General features: G+C 31.7%; 1 protein-coding gene across 13 annotated transcripts in view; it reads right to left on the bottom strand.

Moving 5' to 3' along the window:
• LOC127738874 (serine/threonine-protein phosphatase 4 regulatory subunit 4-like) overlaps nucleotides 1-17,012 on the bottom strand; it is a 66,383-nt gene extending 49,371 nt beyond the window's left edge. For 6 of the 13 annotated variants that reach the window (XR_008000200.1, XR_008000201.1, XR_008000202.1 and 3 more), the window contains exon 1: nucleotides 6,402-7,071. Coding sequence is in view for 10 of the 13 variants with exons in the window: in XM_052250328.1 (XP_052106288.1) it covers nucleotides 6,402-6,553 (152 nt within the window). In the remaining 3 variants the exon portion in view is untranslated. Of the gene's footprint in view, nucleotides 1-6,401; nucleotides 7,073-15,028; nucleotides 15,103-16,755 lie in introns of those variants that run through there. The other 7 variants (XM_052250331.1, XM_052250333.1, XM_052250334.1 and 4 more) reach the window with 4 other exon arrangements.
• Between the last annotated feature and the right edge of the window lie 250 nt (nucleotides 17,013-17,262).

Raw genomic sequence — 17,262 nt, 5'->3', positions numbered from 1 at the left:
CATCGTCTTATTTCTATTTACTGCAGGGTTTGTTGCTTGTGCTATGTGGATGTAGTAGAATGTGTCTCCCTGCTTGTGACACTGTATGCTCTTATATCTTGCAATTATGGGTTGTTTGCCTGTGAGAGATCCAAGGTTATAGTTGTCTTTTTGACATTGTGTCATAGATCAAATTTATTTGTTCAGTGTTAGTTTACTTGTTTTTGTTAATATGTCTTTTTGATTGAGTTAAGCCATTTAAATTGGTATTTTATAGTGTGTCTTTCTATGTTGTAATGTTACACTAATATTTCGGGTTAGGGTGAAGGTTGGCGCCTGTTAAAACTTTTAAACCTGCTGCATTTGTGTCATAGATCAAATTTATTTGTTCAGTGTTAGTTTACTTGTTTTTGTTAATATGTCTTTTTGATTGAGTTAAGCCATTTAAATTGGTATTTTATAGTGTGTCTTTCTATGTTGTAATGTTACACTACTATTTCGGGTTAGGGTGAAGGTTGGCGCCTGTTAAAACTTTTAAACCCGCTGCATTTGTTTGCACCTGTCCTAAGTCAGGAACCTGTTTCAGAGTGGTTGTTGTTTGTTGATGTGGTTCTTAAGTGTTTTCCGTTTTTTATATAGATTAGACCGTTGGTTTTCCTGTTTAATTTGTCATTTTGGGGCCCTTTATAGCTTGCTGTTCGGTGTGAGCCAAGGCTCCGTGTTGAAGGCCGTACTTTGACCTATAATTGTTTACTTTTTACATATTGCGACTTGGATGGAGAGTTGTCTCATTGGCACTGATACCTCATGTATCTTCTTATTTCTGTATTTGGAGTATGGCATCAACCAGAAGATACAAACTCCATACAGTATATAGGAATGTTGCTAAATAAAAATACATATAATGGTCACAAATAGAACATTGAAGTCATCTCATGGCGAGGTCTTTCTCATTATTGAAGGTTATACAGTCCCCTATAATTGCTTAAATCTACATCATTTGGTCTGTAGTGGATAATTGTTTCATTGGCAATCATACCACATCCCTTCTTCACAATAAACTTTTTAATCTACAGGCCCCAAGCTGAATTTTCCGAAAATTTTAGTTAAGATTCAATTGACCCGTAGAGATGATTTTTACAGCCCTGACAGCATTTATACAGGCCTGGGCTGGTGGGCCTGTGGTTGAGCGCGAAGACTGCACATCTCCTTATTTCTATCTTGTAGTAATGTCTAGTTTTCAAAGGCTCCTCACTAGCCATTTGTAGATGTGATCACTTTAACTTATGAAGCAGACCTAATTGTAAGGAAGGTGGTGTCCTGGTATATATCTTATGTTACAACTTGGCTAGACAACCAATTATGTACGGGGTAATTTTCAAACACTGTAGGCATATTATATAATGCAAGCCCATAATGTCTAATTACATAACAAAAACTTGCATAGTTGGGTGCATGCGGAATTATATAATTAAAATCAAATAACTTAAATTTCCTCTAAATAAGCAACCTTGGGAATCTATAATGCTCATTTTGAGATACACCTGTCAAAAGCCATTAACATGTGTATTGGTTTTAAAGAAACCAGTCAAAATTATCACTAAAGAAACATGATATCAGAATTAAGACAAAGACAGTTGAAATTAGGTCAAGCCTTCCACAAATATGCATTTTTAAGGTCAAGTTGACCTTTTCATTCTAGTCTTTAATTTCTCACATTAAAAATGTTTTCTTGATCTTTTGCAATCTTTAAATGTTCAAGTGACAATTGTTTGCAGATAATCAAAGAGTTACAAGACCAATTGAGAACAATTATTTGATAAAATTTTACAGTTGTTAAACCATGATAGCTTTGATGATTCCAAAATTAGAGATAACACCTTTCACAGCTGAACATCTGGTGGAAGCATATGTGATGTTTAACTATCTGCTAACATGAGGCATGCCATCACAACTTATTATATAATCTTCTCAATAAGATAGCAGGTATACAGTCTTTCTAATTGAATTAATTAGTACACCTCCCATCACTAAATACCAGTCTGAAGATCATTCTGACAGGAGGAATAGTCTCACAGCTTCAATATATTACCTATTTATTGGTAATTATATTAAATTACCTCTTCTGTATTTCGGTTCCCTAGCCTAAGAAATGGAAGTATATATAATGAGATACACCCAACTGGATACACAACCTCATGGGCGTTTCAATTAAATATATGTACTGATTCTAAGGTGTCTTCCCTGATCAAGAGATTTTAATGGTATTAAATAAATTGGTCTGTAATAAAGTTTCAGACATCACTGACCCCAGTCACTGTTAATTGGAAGAGTTATCCTTATCATAAAAAGCTGATTAAAACCTTACTGAATACTTATACCAACTTATAACTCCCTCAACTTTCAATTAAATGTTATTTACAAAGAACTTGAATACAAATCACACCCTTCTTAATTAGCTACAACTCTAAATGAAAAAAGAAGAAAGGTATAATCATAATGCTCAGTAAAATCCTTGCATTTCATATTTTTTTTCTTCAGAACTTTTTATTTTTACTATTTATTCAATGTATTAATTTGGTACCAGTGCAGCAGATACGAGATTTCTACAATCTTCTTAAAACAGATGCATTGATTTTATTGTAAATGGTCAATTCTGTCATTACAGATTAATTGCTCCAGTATACTCATAGAAAATTAAATAAAATCATCTTAACTATTTTGATTTGAACAACAATTATTTTTTTAAATATCTTCTGTAAGCTACAGCTAAGCAGAGTTATCAAAATCTTTTTTCTCTAGTGATCCTTGAAGAAAATCTGCTGGCCCTCACTATTATTTTTATTGCAAAATACCAAAATTGTGTCTGTCCTTTGCAAAATTTTGGGTCAGGGCCTTCACTCCACCACTTTTGAGAACTCTGGCTAAGGTTGTGTTTTCAAAAGATCCACAGTACAGTGAGAGTGGGCAAATGTGGTGACCTGTAGTCTATTACATCTCTGGGTGATAGTTAACTTGTCTTGTTGGCATAATACCATATCTACTCATTTTATACCAGTGGCACAACTTTCAGATGGTTCAATGAGCAATATCCTATAGATTTATAATGCAGTTTCTTGTCTTTCATCATGAGAATTGAAATACTTTACATTGGAAAAATTAGTTAAGCTTAAATTTCAGTATTCCAAAAAATTTTAAGGAAATATGAGCTGACAGGGAAGTTGGAGGCGGAAATGTCAAAATCCAAAATAACTGTAGTGTTCACTTCCAAAAACACAGACAGAGCAGAACCTAGCTTCTGATGGATTTCCATTGATTTTCCTTGGCGTCAAATTCAAACTCAAATTACTTCTTCATATCAACCAATTTCATGGTCTCGGAACTGTCCTGACAATAACCTCAGAATGACAGAAATGAATGCAGCATTTGTTTAACTAAATCTCACTTAAAAACATCAAAACAATTACTATGTCAAAGGAATCGATCTGCAGCCTATAATATAAATGACAAAGTTATCCAACCCTGTTACAAGACGAGGGCATGATCCAAATCAATACCCCAATATCATAATAACATATGTGAACTCATCAAAATATTTCTTGATATTTCATATCAATATATGTCTATTGATATCAAGGGAAAATGCTGAAAATGTCTTAGATAACATCAATTTATCAAGTTAACACAATGGAAATATGAATATTTTGAAGATGCAAATGAACCTATATATAGTTATCGTTCCCCTAGTTTCATGTTTAACATTCTAACTAACATTGATGGGAAACTTTAGTAATAGAATAATTGATTTATTAATTTTCATTTTTTTCTTATCTATTTTCCGATATGGCATCTGGTCTAGTTTCTCAACAATCGATTTTAGATAGTTAAAAACATCAAATTTCATTACCAAATGCTCTTACTGCATGTACAAAAGAAAAGTTCAGAAATTTCAAAGATACATTTTAAATTTTGTTGAGTGCAAAAAGTGTAAAATTTCAAGGATTTGACAGGAAAAATAAAACAACACTTAATGTTGATTGAAATAAATGAACAAATTAAACCAATAGAATGAAACTAAAATTCTGATAAATACATTGCATATTGTATCAGAAATCAACTTCAAGTGTTTTCAGAATTTATAGCTTCTGTGTGTCTCTAGCTTTATAACTTCAATCTTTAAAGCCCCATAACTCAGAAGCAACACATCAGAAAACCATCAAAATGAAAATGGAATTGAACTTTATTGGTAAAGATGTATTGCTGACAACTTTAATGTCATTCTGAGAAGCTGTTTTGAAGCAACATGTAAAAATTGACTCTTTTATAATTTCAATACTGCAACAACTACAAAATGATAATTTAGACTGATACCAAAACTTCAACAACAACAAAATTTCATTCATTTCATTATGTTTAAATTTCAACAAAATAAGTCAATGCAAATCTGACTTATTATACAATGTGTGAATGGCCTGATGAATAGACTGAGATAAACTATAAGACATGACATCAACAATGGGCATATATATCTAAAATAGCTGCTTGTTTTCTTGATGTAAACTTGGCGAGTTATTTCAAGTTTTTTTCCCATTACCATGTTATGATGTAAATGAAAAGGAAATTCACCCTTCCTGTTTTCTAACTAATACATCACACCTGTCACTTCAATTTTAAAATGTGGTTAGCCTGGTTGACTAAACTATTTAAAAAAAAAACTTCTTCATTAGTCATATCAAAATGCTATAGTACTTTGTACAAAAAAAGTTAACACTCTTTGTCTCGAACTCGGTTGACTCGAAATTTCAGATGAGTCGAAGTTTTCTCGTGGTCCCGAAATTGGATGAGGTGAAATTTTGGTTGAGTCGACTTGTACAATAAAATAAAAAAATGTATTGGCTTAAATGCCTGTAAATTTTTGCTCAAGGTATCTTAATAGAAAGTTTTCAATGAGCCAGAAATTCAAAAAAATATTTGGAACTGACCCATCTTGTTTAAGGAAAATTTTTATTATTAAAGAGAGGAAAACTTGTTTAACAATTACATTACAAGGACTCAACAAACAATACTAATAGATCTATATATTCCCCAAAAGAAAAATAGAAACCCTCAGTAACAATTTGTCAAAAAAATTTGATTTATTTGAATCTGCAAAATTTTCATGTTGTTTTTTTTTTAATTTAAATTAAGCAATTAATTCTAGATCTACAAATGGAATCTATATGGATCAGATGTATTGACAAAATCAAGGAAGCAATTTATCTCAAAAGCAGTATTAACTACATTTCCTGTACACACATACATGTACTGGTTAATGTACAAACTTGATAAATGCAGAGATAGAAGATTTTAAATCAAAGATGGAAATAGGCAAGGACCCAGTACTAATCAGCCAGAAACCCATAAGGATTAAAATTAATCTAGGCTCCTCAAAGTATACCCATGTTAGGGGGAGGGTTGAGCCCTCACAAACATGTTTAACCCCGCCACATTCTTTATGTGCCTGTCCCAAGTCAGGAGCCTGTAGTTCAGTGGTTGTCGTTGGTTCTTTTCTGTCATATTTGTTTTTCGTTAATTGTTTTGTTATAAATTAGGATGTTAGTTTTCTCAATTGAATTGTTTCATATTTCTCATGTGGGGGCCTTTTAAAGCCGACTATATGGTATGGGTTTTTCTCATTGTTGAAGGCTATATGGTTGCCTATAATTGCTTACATCCACTTTATTTGAACTTTGGTGGATAGTTCTCTCATTGGCAATCATACCTCATCTCCTTATTTTTATACCAACCTACAGTGGTATTAAAACCAAAATGAATCATTTGTTGATTTGGTAGATTTTAGATAGAAATATGATTTTGTTAATCCTGCAGACCCCAATCTTAATTTTTTCAGTATTATGTGAATAATTGAACTACTAGAAGCAGATGGTGAATTCCATAGCTGAAAGTTCCCAAAAAAAAATTTATACCTACATGTATAAACCTATTTTAAGAACATTTAAGCAGAAACACAGTCATTCAAGTTTAATTTTAGGGTTATCTTGTTGCTGCTTTTGACTCGCTTTAAACAAGTTTGACTTAAATCTTTATTATGATCTATTATCAATAAAAATACAAACTCAAACATGAAATGGGGTATGTTTAAAAAATATTATGTTATGCTCAATATTCTGTCTTAAATATGATATCACTTGACCCCGAAAAACAAAACAACTACAACAGGTACGTTTCTGTTTCAGAATGCACCAAAAACATTATTTGTGCCCTACCTTCTTTCAAATCTAATTACAACTTTTAACCTTTAAACATGGTGCTAAATTACCCATATCAAATTCACTTCTAACTTTTAAAATATAATTTTCACACAAACTAATTATAAATAAGAAATTTTAATTGTGGGATCATGTGCCCACAAAAATACATACTCTTCAATTGTGTAGTAACTTTCATATCCCATTTCTTCATCAAGATCCTCAATATCCTCTTCTGGTATTTCTAAATAATCGTCGTCTAAGAAAAGTTTAACATTTTCTCCAGTACTAGATAACTTTGTAGAGAAAACTTCGATTTCTTCCATAACAATCAAGTAATTAAATTGTCAATATATTTTATAATCCAACAAGATACACTATGAACTCTCATTTTTCCCGATTATATATCCAGATGAACACGAATACACAGAAATTCATCTAATTATTTAATATATCCCTTGATAAGTAATGACAATTGGTATCCTAATCAGACTTGTGATGTAATTCCTAGCTACTCATACCAGTAGAGAGAGAATGTTTGTGTCACTGGCCCCATACGTATATACAACAGGGGAAAAAACTGATATTGTGTTTCCGTGGAAACAGGAAATGAATCAGAAAAACTGTTATTTACACAGATTATGTACTTAAACATATAAACAGATTATCACAATGCACCACAAAGAACAGACTTGTGTGATCAATTCAAGAGCTAAATCTTTACTTTCAAGTGGTAAGTCGATCACTTTTCCCAAACTGATGTACTTTATCAAGCCTTCTACGATAAGTTAACAATCAACACTTTCAGATTCACTGATATATATCAAAAATTATCACAGTCAGTTAATGGACTTTTTGTCTTAATTTAATAATAAACTATTAAAAGCAACATGAAATTAATATGAGCAATTAACTACTGTGTATCAAATTACATTTTTCAATTATTATCCTAAATGTCAATACATTAAATGTTTGCCATCTGTTACTAATTCAACTCAAATTTCCAGTGCATTCAAAATTTGGTATCACTTTTCAGTGTCATTTCTAGGCTGACACTCTTTTCAATGGGAAGAATATTGTATCTTCTAACTGAAGGTCAATTCCTTACACTTGTGAAGCAAAAATCAATGCATATGAAAAGATAACATTTTTCACACAAATTTTAATTTAGGTCATTTTTTTAAAGAGCAATAAGCAAATTTAAGGGAAAGTATTTTAATCTAGTCTCCCATGGATTTCCTCAACAAAAAATTGGACCTAAATAAAATTTAGTTCCAAGCCAGTGAAAGCTATCTAAAAATGGAAAATATCATGTAAAATTTAAAAAAAAACAAAAAAAAATTTAATTATTTAAATTACACCTGACATTTTACATCATAAACAATAATTTTTCTAATAATAATTTAAACGTTTAAAACTTAAAAGATCAAATTCCACTCTATTTCCATAAACAGTTGCAAATTCACTCTTCATGTTATTATGTAATAGATTAAACATGTGACGGAATATGTCACAAGCATGCACTTTGTGTTAGGAATTATGACCACCTGCAGCTTCAAACAAGACCAAAACAAAATGTTAAATTTACCAATAACTAAATTTGCAATTAAATATTTTTACAAAGAAAAAATATTACATAATTAAGAAGCATTTTGCAAATAAATTCTATAGACTTTAATTATCTCAATGCATGGGAGACAACTCTAACATCTTGATACGTAAGATAAATGTCAGATTAATTATAATTAAGAGATAACAACTGTCATTTTAATCTGACAAAAAGGATGGGTCAGTGACTAACTTCAAGTGTCATCTCTCTTAAAATGTCTTGTGTAATATATGGTTTTATGAATCTGTCAAATATTTGTGATAGAGTTATACCTGTTCAAATGAATATTTGTACAGGCGTAAGTAGGTAGATAAAAATGTTTATTAAAATAAAATTAGAGTCAACACCTAATTATAGATTTACAAAGCTCTGTAAATATTAAGGTGTATAAAAGTTAAGAGCAGTAAATGTCCCACAAGTTATAACAGCTTGACATTATCACAAAGGAAAACCCTCTCGATTCTTGACCGAGTCAACATCTCGCATAGAAAATCATAATGAAAACTGTTTGTTTAGGTATAACCGTATGTGTAAAGACAGGGACTCTTTCAATTTTCTTTTGATGAAGATTAATTTCATGCTGGAATTTCAATTTCAAATTTCTCATCTTGAACTTCACAAATGAAAGGTTTGAAAATTAATCTACGGGACCACATATAGATCAAATGTATTTAAATCATATTATGCAGAGCTCACGATCATACTCACACCATGATAAAAAGTATAAGTAAGTTATACTTCTGGGTCAAATCAATTCATTTTACCTTTTTCGTGTTGACTATAATAATGTTTTATATTCTTGTAACAGGATCTGTTAAAATCATGCAGGCTTCTTGATTCTTTTTCTCAACAAATATGTACTTTAAAGGAATGAAAAAAAGAGATGTAAGTGTATCCATTAATGATACTAATACCCTAAATTCCCTTAAACCAATCTCTTTTATTCAATTATATTGTATATGCACCTGAGATCATCCCCTGGTTTTTGGTGGGGTTCGTGTCACAACAACCTTAATGTCTTTTGTTTTCTATGCTGTTTTGTGTACTAGTACTGTAGTTTGTCTTTTGGTCTTTTTAAGTTTTTTGCCATGGCATTGTCAGTTTGTTTTCAACTTATGAAATTGAATATCCCTTTGCCTTTGGTATCTATCACCTTTCTTTTATTGTTGTATAAACAAGAGGTTGATCCAAAATTTTAATATAGGGGGATTTTATACTAAAAAATATAAAATGTTTTCATAAACCTGATTACCTATCTCAGTAAAATTGAGGTGGCAGGCTCTCTCGAAGAAGAGGTTACCAATCAAAATGAAGGATTTGTAACACAATCATTTGTATAAAGAATTCAGGCCCTTGCAAGAGGGAAGAGATCTTTAACTGGGAGGGACTGAGTTATTCTGGTTAGTGTATCCAAGTAAAAATTATAAAATAAACTAAAGATTTCAATATTTAGAAGGATTGGAATCTCCGGGAATTTGCATACCTTGTGTGGAAACATGTCGTATATGGGAACAGATTTTGCAAGATTTCCCAACATGCATCTTGTTGATCTTGAGATATGCCTGTCAAATGGATTAGAATCTCCTGGACAGTTTGCATTTGGGGAGGCATTTCTTTGTGACATCTTAGGTATTGGCAAACACTCAAACAAGTTCCATTGTTCTGGATGTATATTATAAATCTGAGATATCAATATATGGAGGATCAGTTTTTTGGGCTTTAACTTGAAACAAGGGCTTAAAGCTTTAAATTAACTAATTTTTAAGTTTAAATTTTTTTTTTTAAATTTGAGTGCTCAAGATATATCCCAAATAGCAACTTAGGCCCCAGGATACGTAAGGGGTTCAGTAGAACCCTGTGTCTCGCCTGCTATTACTGCTGTCAGTGTAAAAGTGTTATGCTGACTTAAAAAGTGAGTCCATTTATCAGTAAAATACAGAATTTAAAATAAATTCTAACTTTTTCTTTAGATGCTATTTCTTTGTCTTGAAGATTTAACTTTTATCCAAGTTTCATAACAATTCAAGATGGTTTACAAATTTATCACGACAAAACAATGTAGTCCCAGACTGTCTGTAAATGTTAACTATAAAAAAAACTCTTCAGACAATTATCTCTAAATCATAAAAAAAGCTTCTGCCAAAGTTTCAGAAAATTCTATATGTATGCAGGTTTGACAAAGTAATTAATGTGTAACAAACTTAAACCCCAGACTGTATCTACTTAACTGTAAAAAAGTCCATTTATTTGTAAAATACGCCAGAAAACTGAAATAAATATGTTCAAAATTTTGCTCTGGATACTATATTTTAGTCATAAACAAGCTTCTGTCCAAATTTCCTAAAATTCCATGAAGGTTTGACAAAGTTATTGATGTCCAAAAAAAACTTTAACCACAGACTGAACCTAAATGTTGACACCACAGACGAAATTTAGGATCACTATGTCTTGCTTTCACATATATATGTCACAGACTCAACAATAAATGTATGCAATAGAACACATCAATCATATGTACTCAATGACACAAGACTAATGAAACCCTAACTAGTTTTCTGAATCTTGTGATCTCTGTTCAAACTGTAACTATTGTACTTGTCCTTGGGTCAATATTGAATAAGGGAAGACAGTAAGTAAGCACACAGGCCAAAAAATACAGTAAGAATTGTATTGGTGATTGCAATAACGTTAATTCTATTAGTTTCATCATATGTTCAAAGTGTCCAACACATTAGGTTAGTAAAAGCAAAAATATTGAAAGACTGGATGAACACTTGGGATTGTCTCTCCCAGTAGTAGATTACCTAATTAGCTGCTGTATTTGGCAGTAACCTTTCGGAATTTTATGTCCTCAATATTATTCAACTTTTTACTTTATTTGGCATATTTTAATTTTCTTTATTCGATGAATCTTTTCTAGACTAAACTGCATCTGGCATACAAAATTTTAATCCTGATTTCTATGATGAGTTTGTATATAATATATTGATTGATTTTTGTTGTTTTAACGCCACTTTCAGCACTATTGGCTATTTCTTGGTGGCCAGTTTTTATTGATGGAGGCAGCTAGAGTGCCCAGAGAAAGCCACTGACCTTCAGCTGGAAAACTACTATAATATAACATTCAAAATTCAAAGGAGGAATAAGCAGGTAAAGGTAAATGTTTCAACTTACCAGGTCATACTTTTCAACATGTGACTTTCAAAATGATCAAAGAATTTAGTTCTCACACAGCAGTCTCTTGTTCAGACTCAGTAAGCTGTAGCTAAGACTATATGACCCTTCAATAATAGAACACTATTACCAAAAGGCATCATTAACACCTTGGAGAGTCCGAATTGTCAGACGACATGTTAACTCTTTACTTAACCGAATTAATTTTATCAGTTTTGAGTTCATTACATTTTCTAAACACTATAAAAATTACCTCATAAAGGCATTCCATGTTTAGTTAGGGAAACCATATTGATTCTTACAATTAGGTGGGTAATTAAGGAAGTTGTGAAAAGCAGTAACTTTGTTATATCCTGTCTACAACAAAGAAAATTACCCACAAATCAATGCAGAAACTGATACTCTATATCAATTATAATCTGTTTCATCAGCAAAACTCAAATTAACTCAGAACAGGGAAGTCAACTTTAACTAATTTGTACTGAAACATTTAACAGCAGTGACAATTCACTGGTTAACTTGTTCTGTTGAAAGTTGTCAACTTCTACTTGGATTAATGAAAGATTTTTCAAATAGAATGATCACTACTCATATTGAAATTGCTGAAGAAAAACTCAATTTCACACAAAGTTACCCGAGTTTCATATCTGTAAAAGCAATTTTGCAGTGTCTTCCACAAGGCCTAAGAGCATTGTGATACCATAATACTACATGTATATTTTTCACATTGGTGCTTTTTGAATTATAGAATTTATCATGAAAATGGTGATGCAATTTTTAAGAAACATTGCTTTTCAGATCCCATGGTGATTTTTGAAAATACTGGTGAGAACAACTTTTTTTCATTTTAACAATTGATAAAACAATTAAACATTATAACTTTTATCTAAATTAGAATGCATCCAAATGGTGTGAATGCTTACCCATTGCAAAAGATAACTTTAGTCTCTCTAGAAGTATAATTTGTTTTACTTTGTGTTGTTAGGTAACTGTTTAAATGATATTTATCCCGGCACATCCTCTTTTTTAAAATCTCAACAGTTGCAAGAATTTACACACATACAAATAAGGTTTGAGAGTTTCCACTCTGAACCAGGGATAGAAATTGGCAGGACATCAGTAGCCCATGGCTCCTAAAATTTGAGCTGGCCTTTTTTATTTCAACAATTTTGATCAAAAATATAAAATGGGCTAGCACTTGCAAATTCAAATTTCCACCACTGTTATCCCCCAACAGATAAATTGAACTACTTATTAAATTTAATAATCGTTTCACAGCCATTTTTTTTCTCTGTGAGAGCACAAGTATAATGGGACTATGAATATAATGTATTTTAGGATTCTGTGATGAGCAACCCTAACTGTTAATCAAATATAAATATAATATTTTGAATGTAGAGATTATGGTAATAGTTATGTTTATAATATATTCGTGTATTTTGCCAAATAGCAGAACAATAGTATACAAAAGGAAAATGAACGATATTTCACACCATACTAAACCTATACTCGACAATGACCTCAGAAAATAAAAGTGTATAACGCTTTGAAATGTAATTTATTTACCTTTAAAGGCTTATTTCCATTTCAATTGATGACGACCAACCCTCCTTTATATGTTTTTAATTCAAATTCCATCATTTCTCGTATTCCTGTTATTTTTACCTCTAAAGCTCAGCTAGATTTAACAGTTAACTTTCATTTATTTTGAAGACAAACAATTAGCTTTTATACTTCTTTATTGGAAATTTCTGCTCACTTTTTCCAAAGCTTTGTACACAAATACTTTTTATAATTACATAACTAAGTGCCCCATTCCATGTTGACAAAAATATGCTTCAAATTGCTTTCATAATTATACCCTTTAAGGAACTTTATTATATTATATTATAAAATAAAAAGGTTAGCAGCATATTAAATATGGAGGTATTCTATGAATAAAGGAAGATTTACATTTTGGGTACATGTCAACAAGATAGCAACCCAATAGCATAACCAAATGATATACTGGTAGCAAATGAGTGTTTCCACAACATTACAATGAAGAAAAAAATCATATTTTTTTAAACAAACGGTAACATTAATGTATCAAGAACAATAAGCAACTATTTTTCTGAAATGGAATTCTACAGTGTAATTGACTTTATATATCATACAATGCAAATTAAATGGTATGATGTAATTGAGGCTCAATTGCTAACCTAGTATACGCACATGTACATGTACATGAAACACATGCTGTAGCAAATACAGAGATTTTTTTCAAGTACATTTTTCAAGAAAAACACACTGAGGGGTTAATGCCATTGAGACAGAAATCAACTGCAGGCACATCCAAATGTCCTGGACAGTCAGACAAGGACAATTATTTCCCTTGGTCAGATGAGTAAGAGCAGTTTTTCTGACCAAATGTGTTAGACAGTCCTTAAAAGAATTTCAGTAAAGAATGTATGTTTGAAATTACTGCACTTTTCTTGTATCCCTGGTGCTTTCGACTGGAGAACCGTCGTACACAAGCATCGCACAAGATGGCACTCTGAGGCGGTTCGGGAGCAAGAAGGTGAACTGTGGTTTATTTCTATCAATAGTACCGCTTAAGTCGACGCTAGGGGCCGTCTTGACCTTGTTGTAGGGCATGAATGATTCGTTCTTTGTTGAAGACCCTACATCAACTGTCAAGATGAAGAACAGGAATAAAAGCCCTGTTCATTGATAATTTCTTATGTTTTCTATGTATTGTGTGCGATTTTGTCCCATGTACATTTACTCCATATCCTTTCATTTTCTATTGAAAGGATCTTCAAAAGCATATACATATCACACTACAATGTTTATGTCTTCCTGCAAATACTGTGGAAAAATAAACAAATGGACAGAAAAATTTAATACATTGTAATATGAATGAACATAATGTGTATTGTATAACTACAAGATGTAGGCATGGTGGTAATAACTAAGTCAAGTTTCTTTTGAATCAGAAGTGAGCAGAAGGTAATGATCAATCACATCCACAATATATATAAAAATAAGGAGATGTGGTATGATTGCCAATGAGACAACTATCCACCAAAGTTTAAATGAAGTTGATGTAAGCAATTAAATATACATGCCCTCAAAATTCAAAGTAACAAACTAAGAATAACTGAAGTAAAAGTTAACCAATGGACTCTTTTGAATTGGTTCACATTTTCTCATACTCAGGCCTGACTGTGCGGTACGGGCTTTGCTCATTGTTGAAGGCCGTACGGTGACCTATAGTTGTGAATTTCTGTGTCATTTGGTCTCTTAAGGAGAGTTGTCTCATTGGCAATCATACCACATCTTCTTTTTTATACTTTTATAGTTTCCATCAGCTATGGGTTACGTTCATTGTTGAAAGTCATATTGTGACCTGATCTTGTTTATGCTTGCAATTGGTTCTTTGGTCTCTAATTGACAGTTGTCTCATTGGCAATCATACAACAGTTCTTTTTGTATATACAACTTTCGGATATTTGATTTTTCCAAATTTATTCATTTGAAGAACAGACATAAGATGAAAATGTACATGTTCACATTATAACCCTTGTATCTCTGATGATTTTTTTTAAAATAAAATGTGCATTCTAAAATCAGATAACGCATGAAATGTGATCATACATCTTGTATATGAATAGAATTTGCATAAACATCTTATTTTACTGACATTCACATTGTGTGTTTGAGTGATTGTTTAAATAGCATACAACGTACATTTAATTCATAACTATAGTTCACACATGCCTAAACAGAGGGTAATCTGAACTAATCATGCATTCAAACCTCTTCTTCATTCATTCAATTTGCCCTATTAACATGTTTTCAATCCATATACGACTAGAAATATTTCATATATGACCTACATACATGTATCTGTATTCAATGCATTTGATGGGAGAAAAAAATCATAAAATTTGGACGCCAAGGTATTGTTTTTATCACTTAGTTAATGCTATTCATAAAAAGATTCAAGATCATTTCCAATTCACACTACACTCACCTGAGCAAATAAACCGCTCTCTCAATATCACTGAGCCGTTCATCAACTGTAAGTTTGTCAAGTTCTTCATTTGACTGCAAAAAATAGGAATAATATATATGATTTTGTAAATTGAAAAGATCGAAATAATGATTTTTTATTTTGTGCTTGAAATCATTCTTGTTTTCCATTCTCAATTTTGTCTAATTTTGGTTGGTTGTGACAAATTTCAAGTAAAATATATATCTTTGTTTTTATGGTACAAACTAATAGCATTTTTAGGATAAAAAAAAAATATAGGTCAAATTTAAGACCGGATGCTTTGGGTTGTTTTTTTTACTCTTTGTATGCTGTGCGATGCTGAGATGTACATGTAATTTCCGTTGGCGTCTAGATAATTCCTTTTATCTAATGTTAATAAATGAACCTACATGCACTTAAGGGACACACAAACTTACTATACTTGAGAGTATTTGTAAGAATCACAGTTTTCTACAGGTATAAAAAAATGTATTTCATGCATGGGTGTTACAAAATAGAGTATTTCTATAAGGTGAATGTAGATCTTTATATAAAACGGATACTCTTACGAACAAAAATTACTGTCATACATGTATGGTTATCTATTTAAATGTGATCTAATTTATTACTTATCTGTCATGATTTTATGTCTTTTAATATAAACATCTGTAAATACTGATTTTATCCTTGACACAAATTCAAGCATTTAGTTATTGGGAATGACAGAAAAACTTGCTTAAGCAGTGATGAGAACTTCGTGAATTCAAAGGCTGCTTATAATTTACATGTATCAATCTTAATTTGTGAGCAACTGAACCTGACCCATTAAATCTTGAACATTTCACAGGGACAAAGCAACCATCACGTCTGACATGTCTTAGAAGCGTATTTTTATGATTTGTATTTTTTACAAATGCCTCATACATGTAGGCCAAAGCAAAAATTAACATAGCTTTCCAAGGCATCATAATTACTTTTGGACTAAAACATCTTCATGCTTTCTTCTTTCGAATATGGAGCTGAATTAAATATTGAATGTACAAAATGTATTGTACACAATGTACACATATATATGGTTCTGCTTTTTTTCCATTTAGCAGTCCTCTTGCTCAACCACCAGCCCAGGCTTATAAAATTTCTATTAGACTGTAAAAAATATTTATAGAGACCAAAAGTACTAAATAAATTTTTTGTAAAGTTGAACTTCGGTTGAACTTCAGTCCTGTGTCTGTGGAATCAAAATTTTATCGTAAAGAATGCATACAGCACAAGAATACATTTAAGGTCATGATCTAGTCCAAACAATTATGACGTCTTGAAAGCTATTTTATAATTATTGTTTGGATGCATTCTACAAGAAAGGCATTCAGCAAACAAACATAATAAGCTGTACAAGACATTATTATTATTCGGACTACTCCGATGAGCTGTACAAGACATTATTATTCAGACTACTCCTTTCAGACAAGATCATGATGAAGGCAAACAACTATCACTTGCTATTATAACAAGCAAATTTTTGATTGGATGACATTGTGTAAATTTGCAGTCTGGAAGTGCCATGTCATCCCTGTAGGCAGATAATAGAAGATACATTGTACCAACCTCTAAATTTTACAAACAAAAGGGTGTTACATGTCAGTTTTGCATTCTAAAATTCAACATTTGCTTTTATCATGAGGAAAATATTCTGCTGTTTATTTGTAATGACTATTCAATATATATACCTTTAACTTATTGTCAACGCGATCGAGTTGCAAATCTTGCAAATCATCTGCAAGCGACGTCGTCCCATCCATAATAATATCGGTCAGGTGCGTGTTGACCTTAGTATGGTGGTCAGCATGGTTTTATCAAGAATTGAACATATCAGAATATTTAGTTTGATATCACTAATCAATTAGTCTTGTTCTAACTTTGAATTTTCGGTGGTTACTACCCGAGAATGAGAAAGCTTCACTTGACAACAAGATCAGCCACCATGTTTGAGAATCATTTATGAAATCTCATCGAATCTCGCGATGTTTAAAAGATTTCAGCGCGGGAAATTTCAAATAAATAATCAACTTTTGCAAGATACCGAATTATAATAGTAAACGGTACTCCAGACGCGTGTTTCCTTTACAAAAGATTCATCAGCGACACTCAAATCCAAACAGTTTAAAAGACCATATTAATTAAGAAGTTGAAGAGCACTGAAGAGGGTCTGGATAGTGAATGAGACATCCGTAAGG

Source organism: Mytilus californianus, unplaced genomic scaffold (assembly GCF_021869535.1).
Source record: "Mytilus californianus isolate M0D057914Y unplaced genomic scaffold, xbMytCali1.0.p SCAF_4, whole genome shotgun sequence".
NCBI lineage: Eukaryota > Metazoa > Mollusca > Bivalvia > Mytilida > Mytilidae > Mytilus > Mytilus californianus.
The sequence above is the reverse complement of the archived record's forward strand: the minus strand, read 5'-3'. Positions and strand labels throughout refer to the sequence as shown.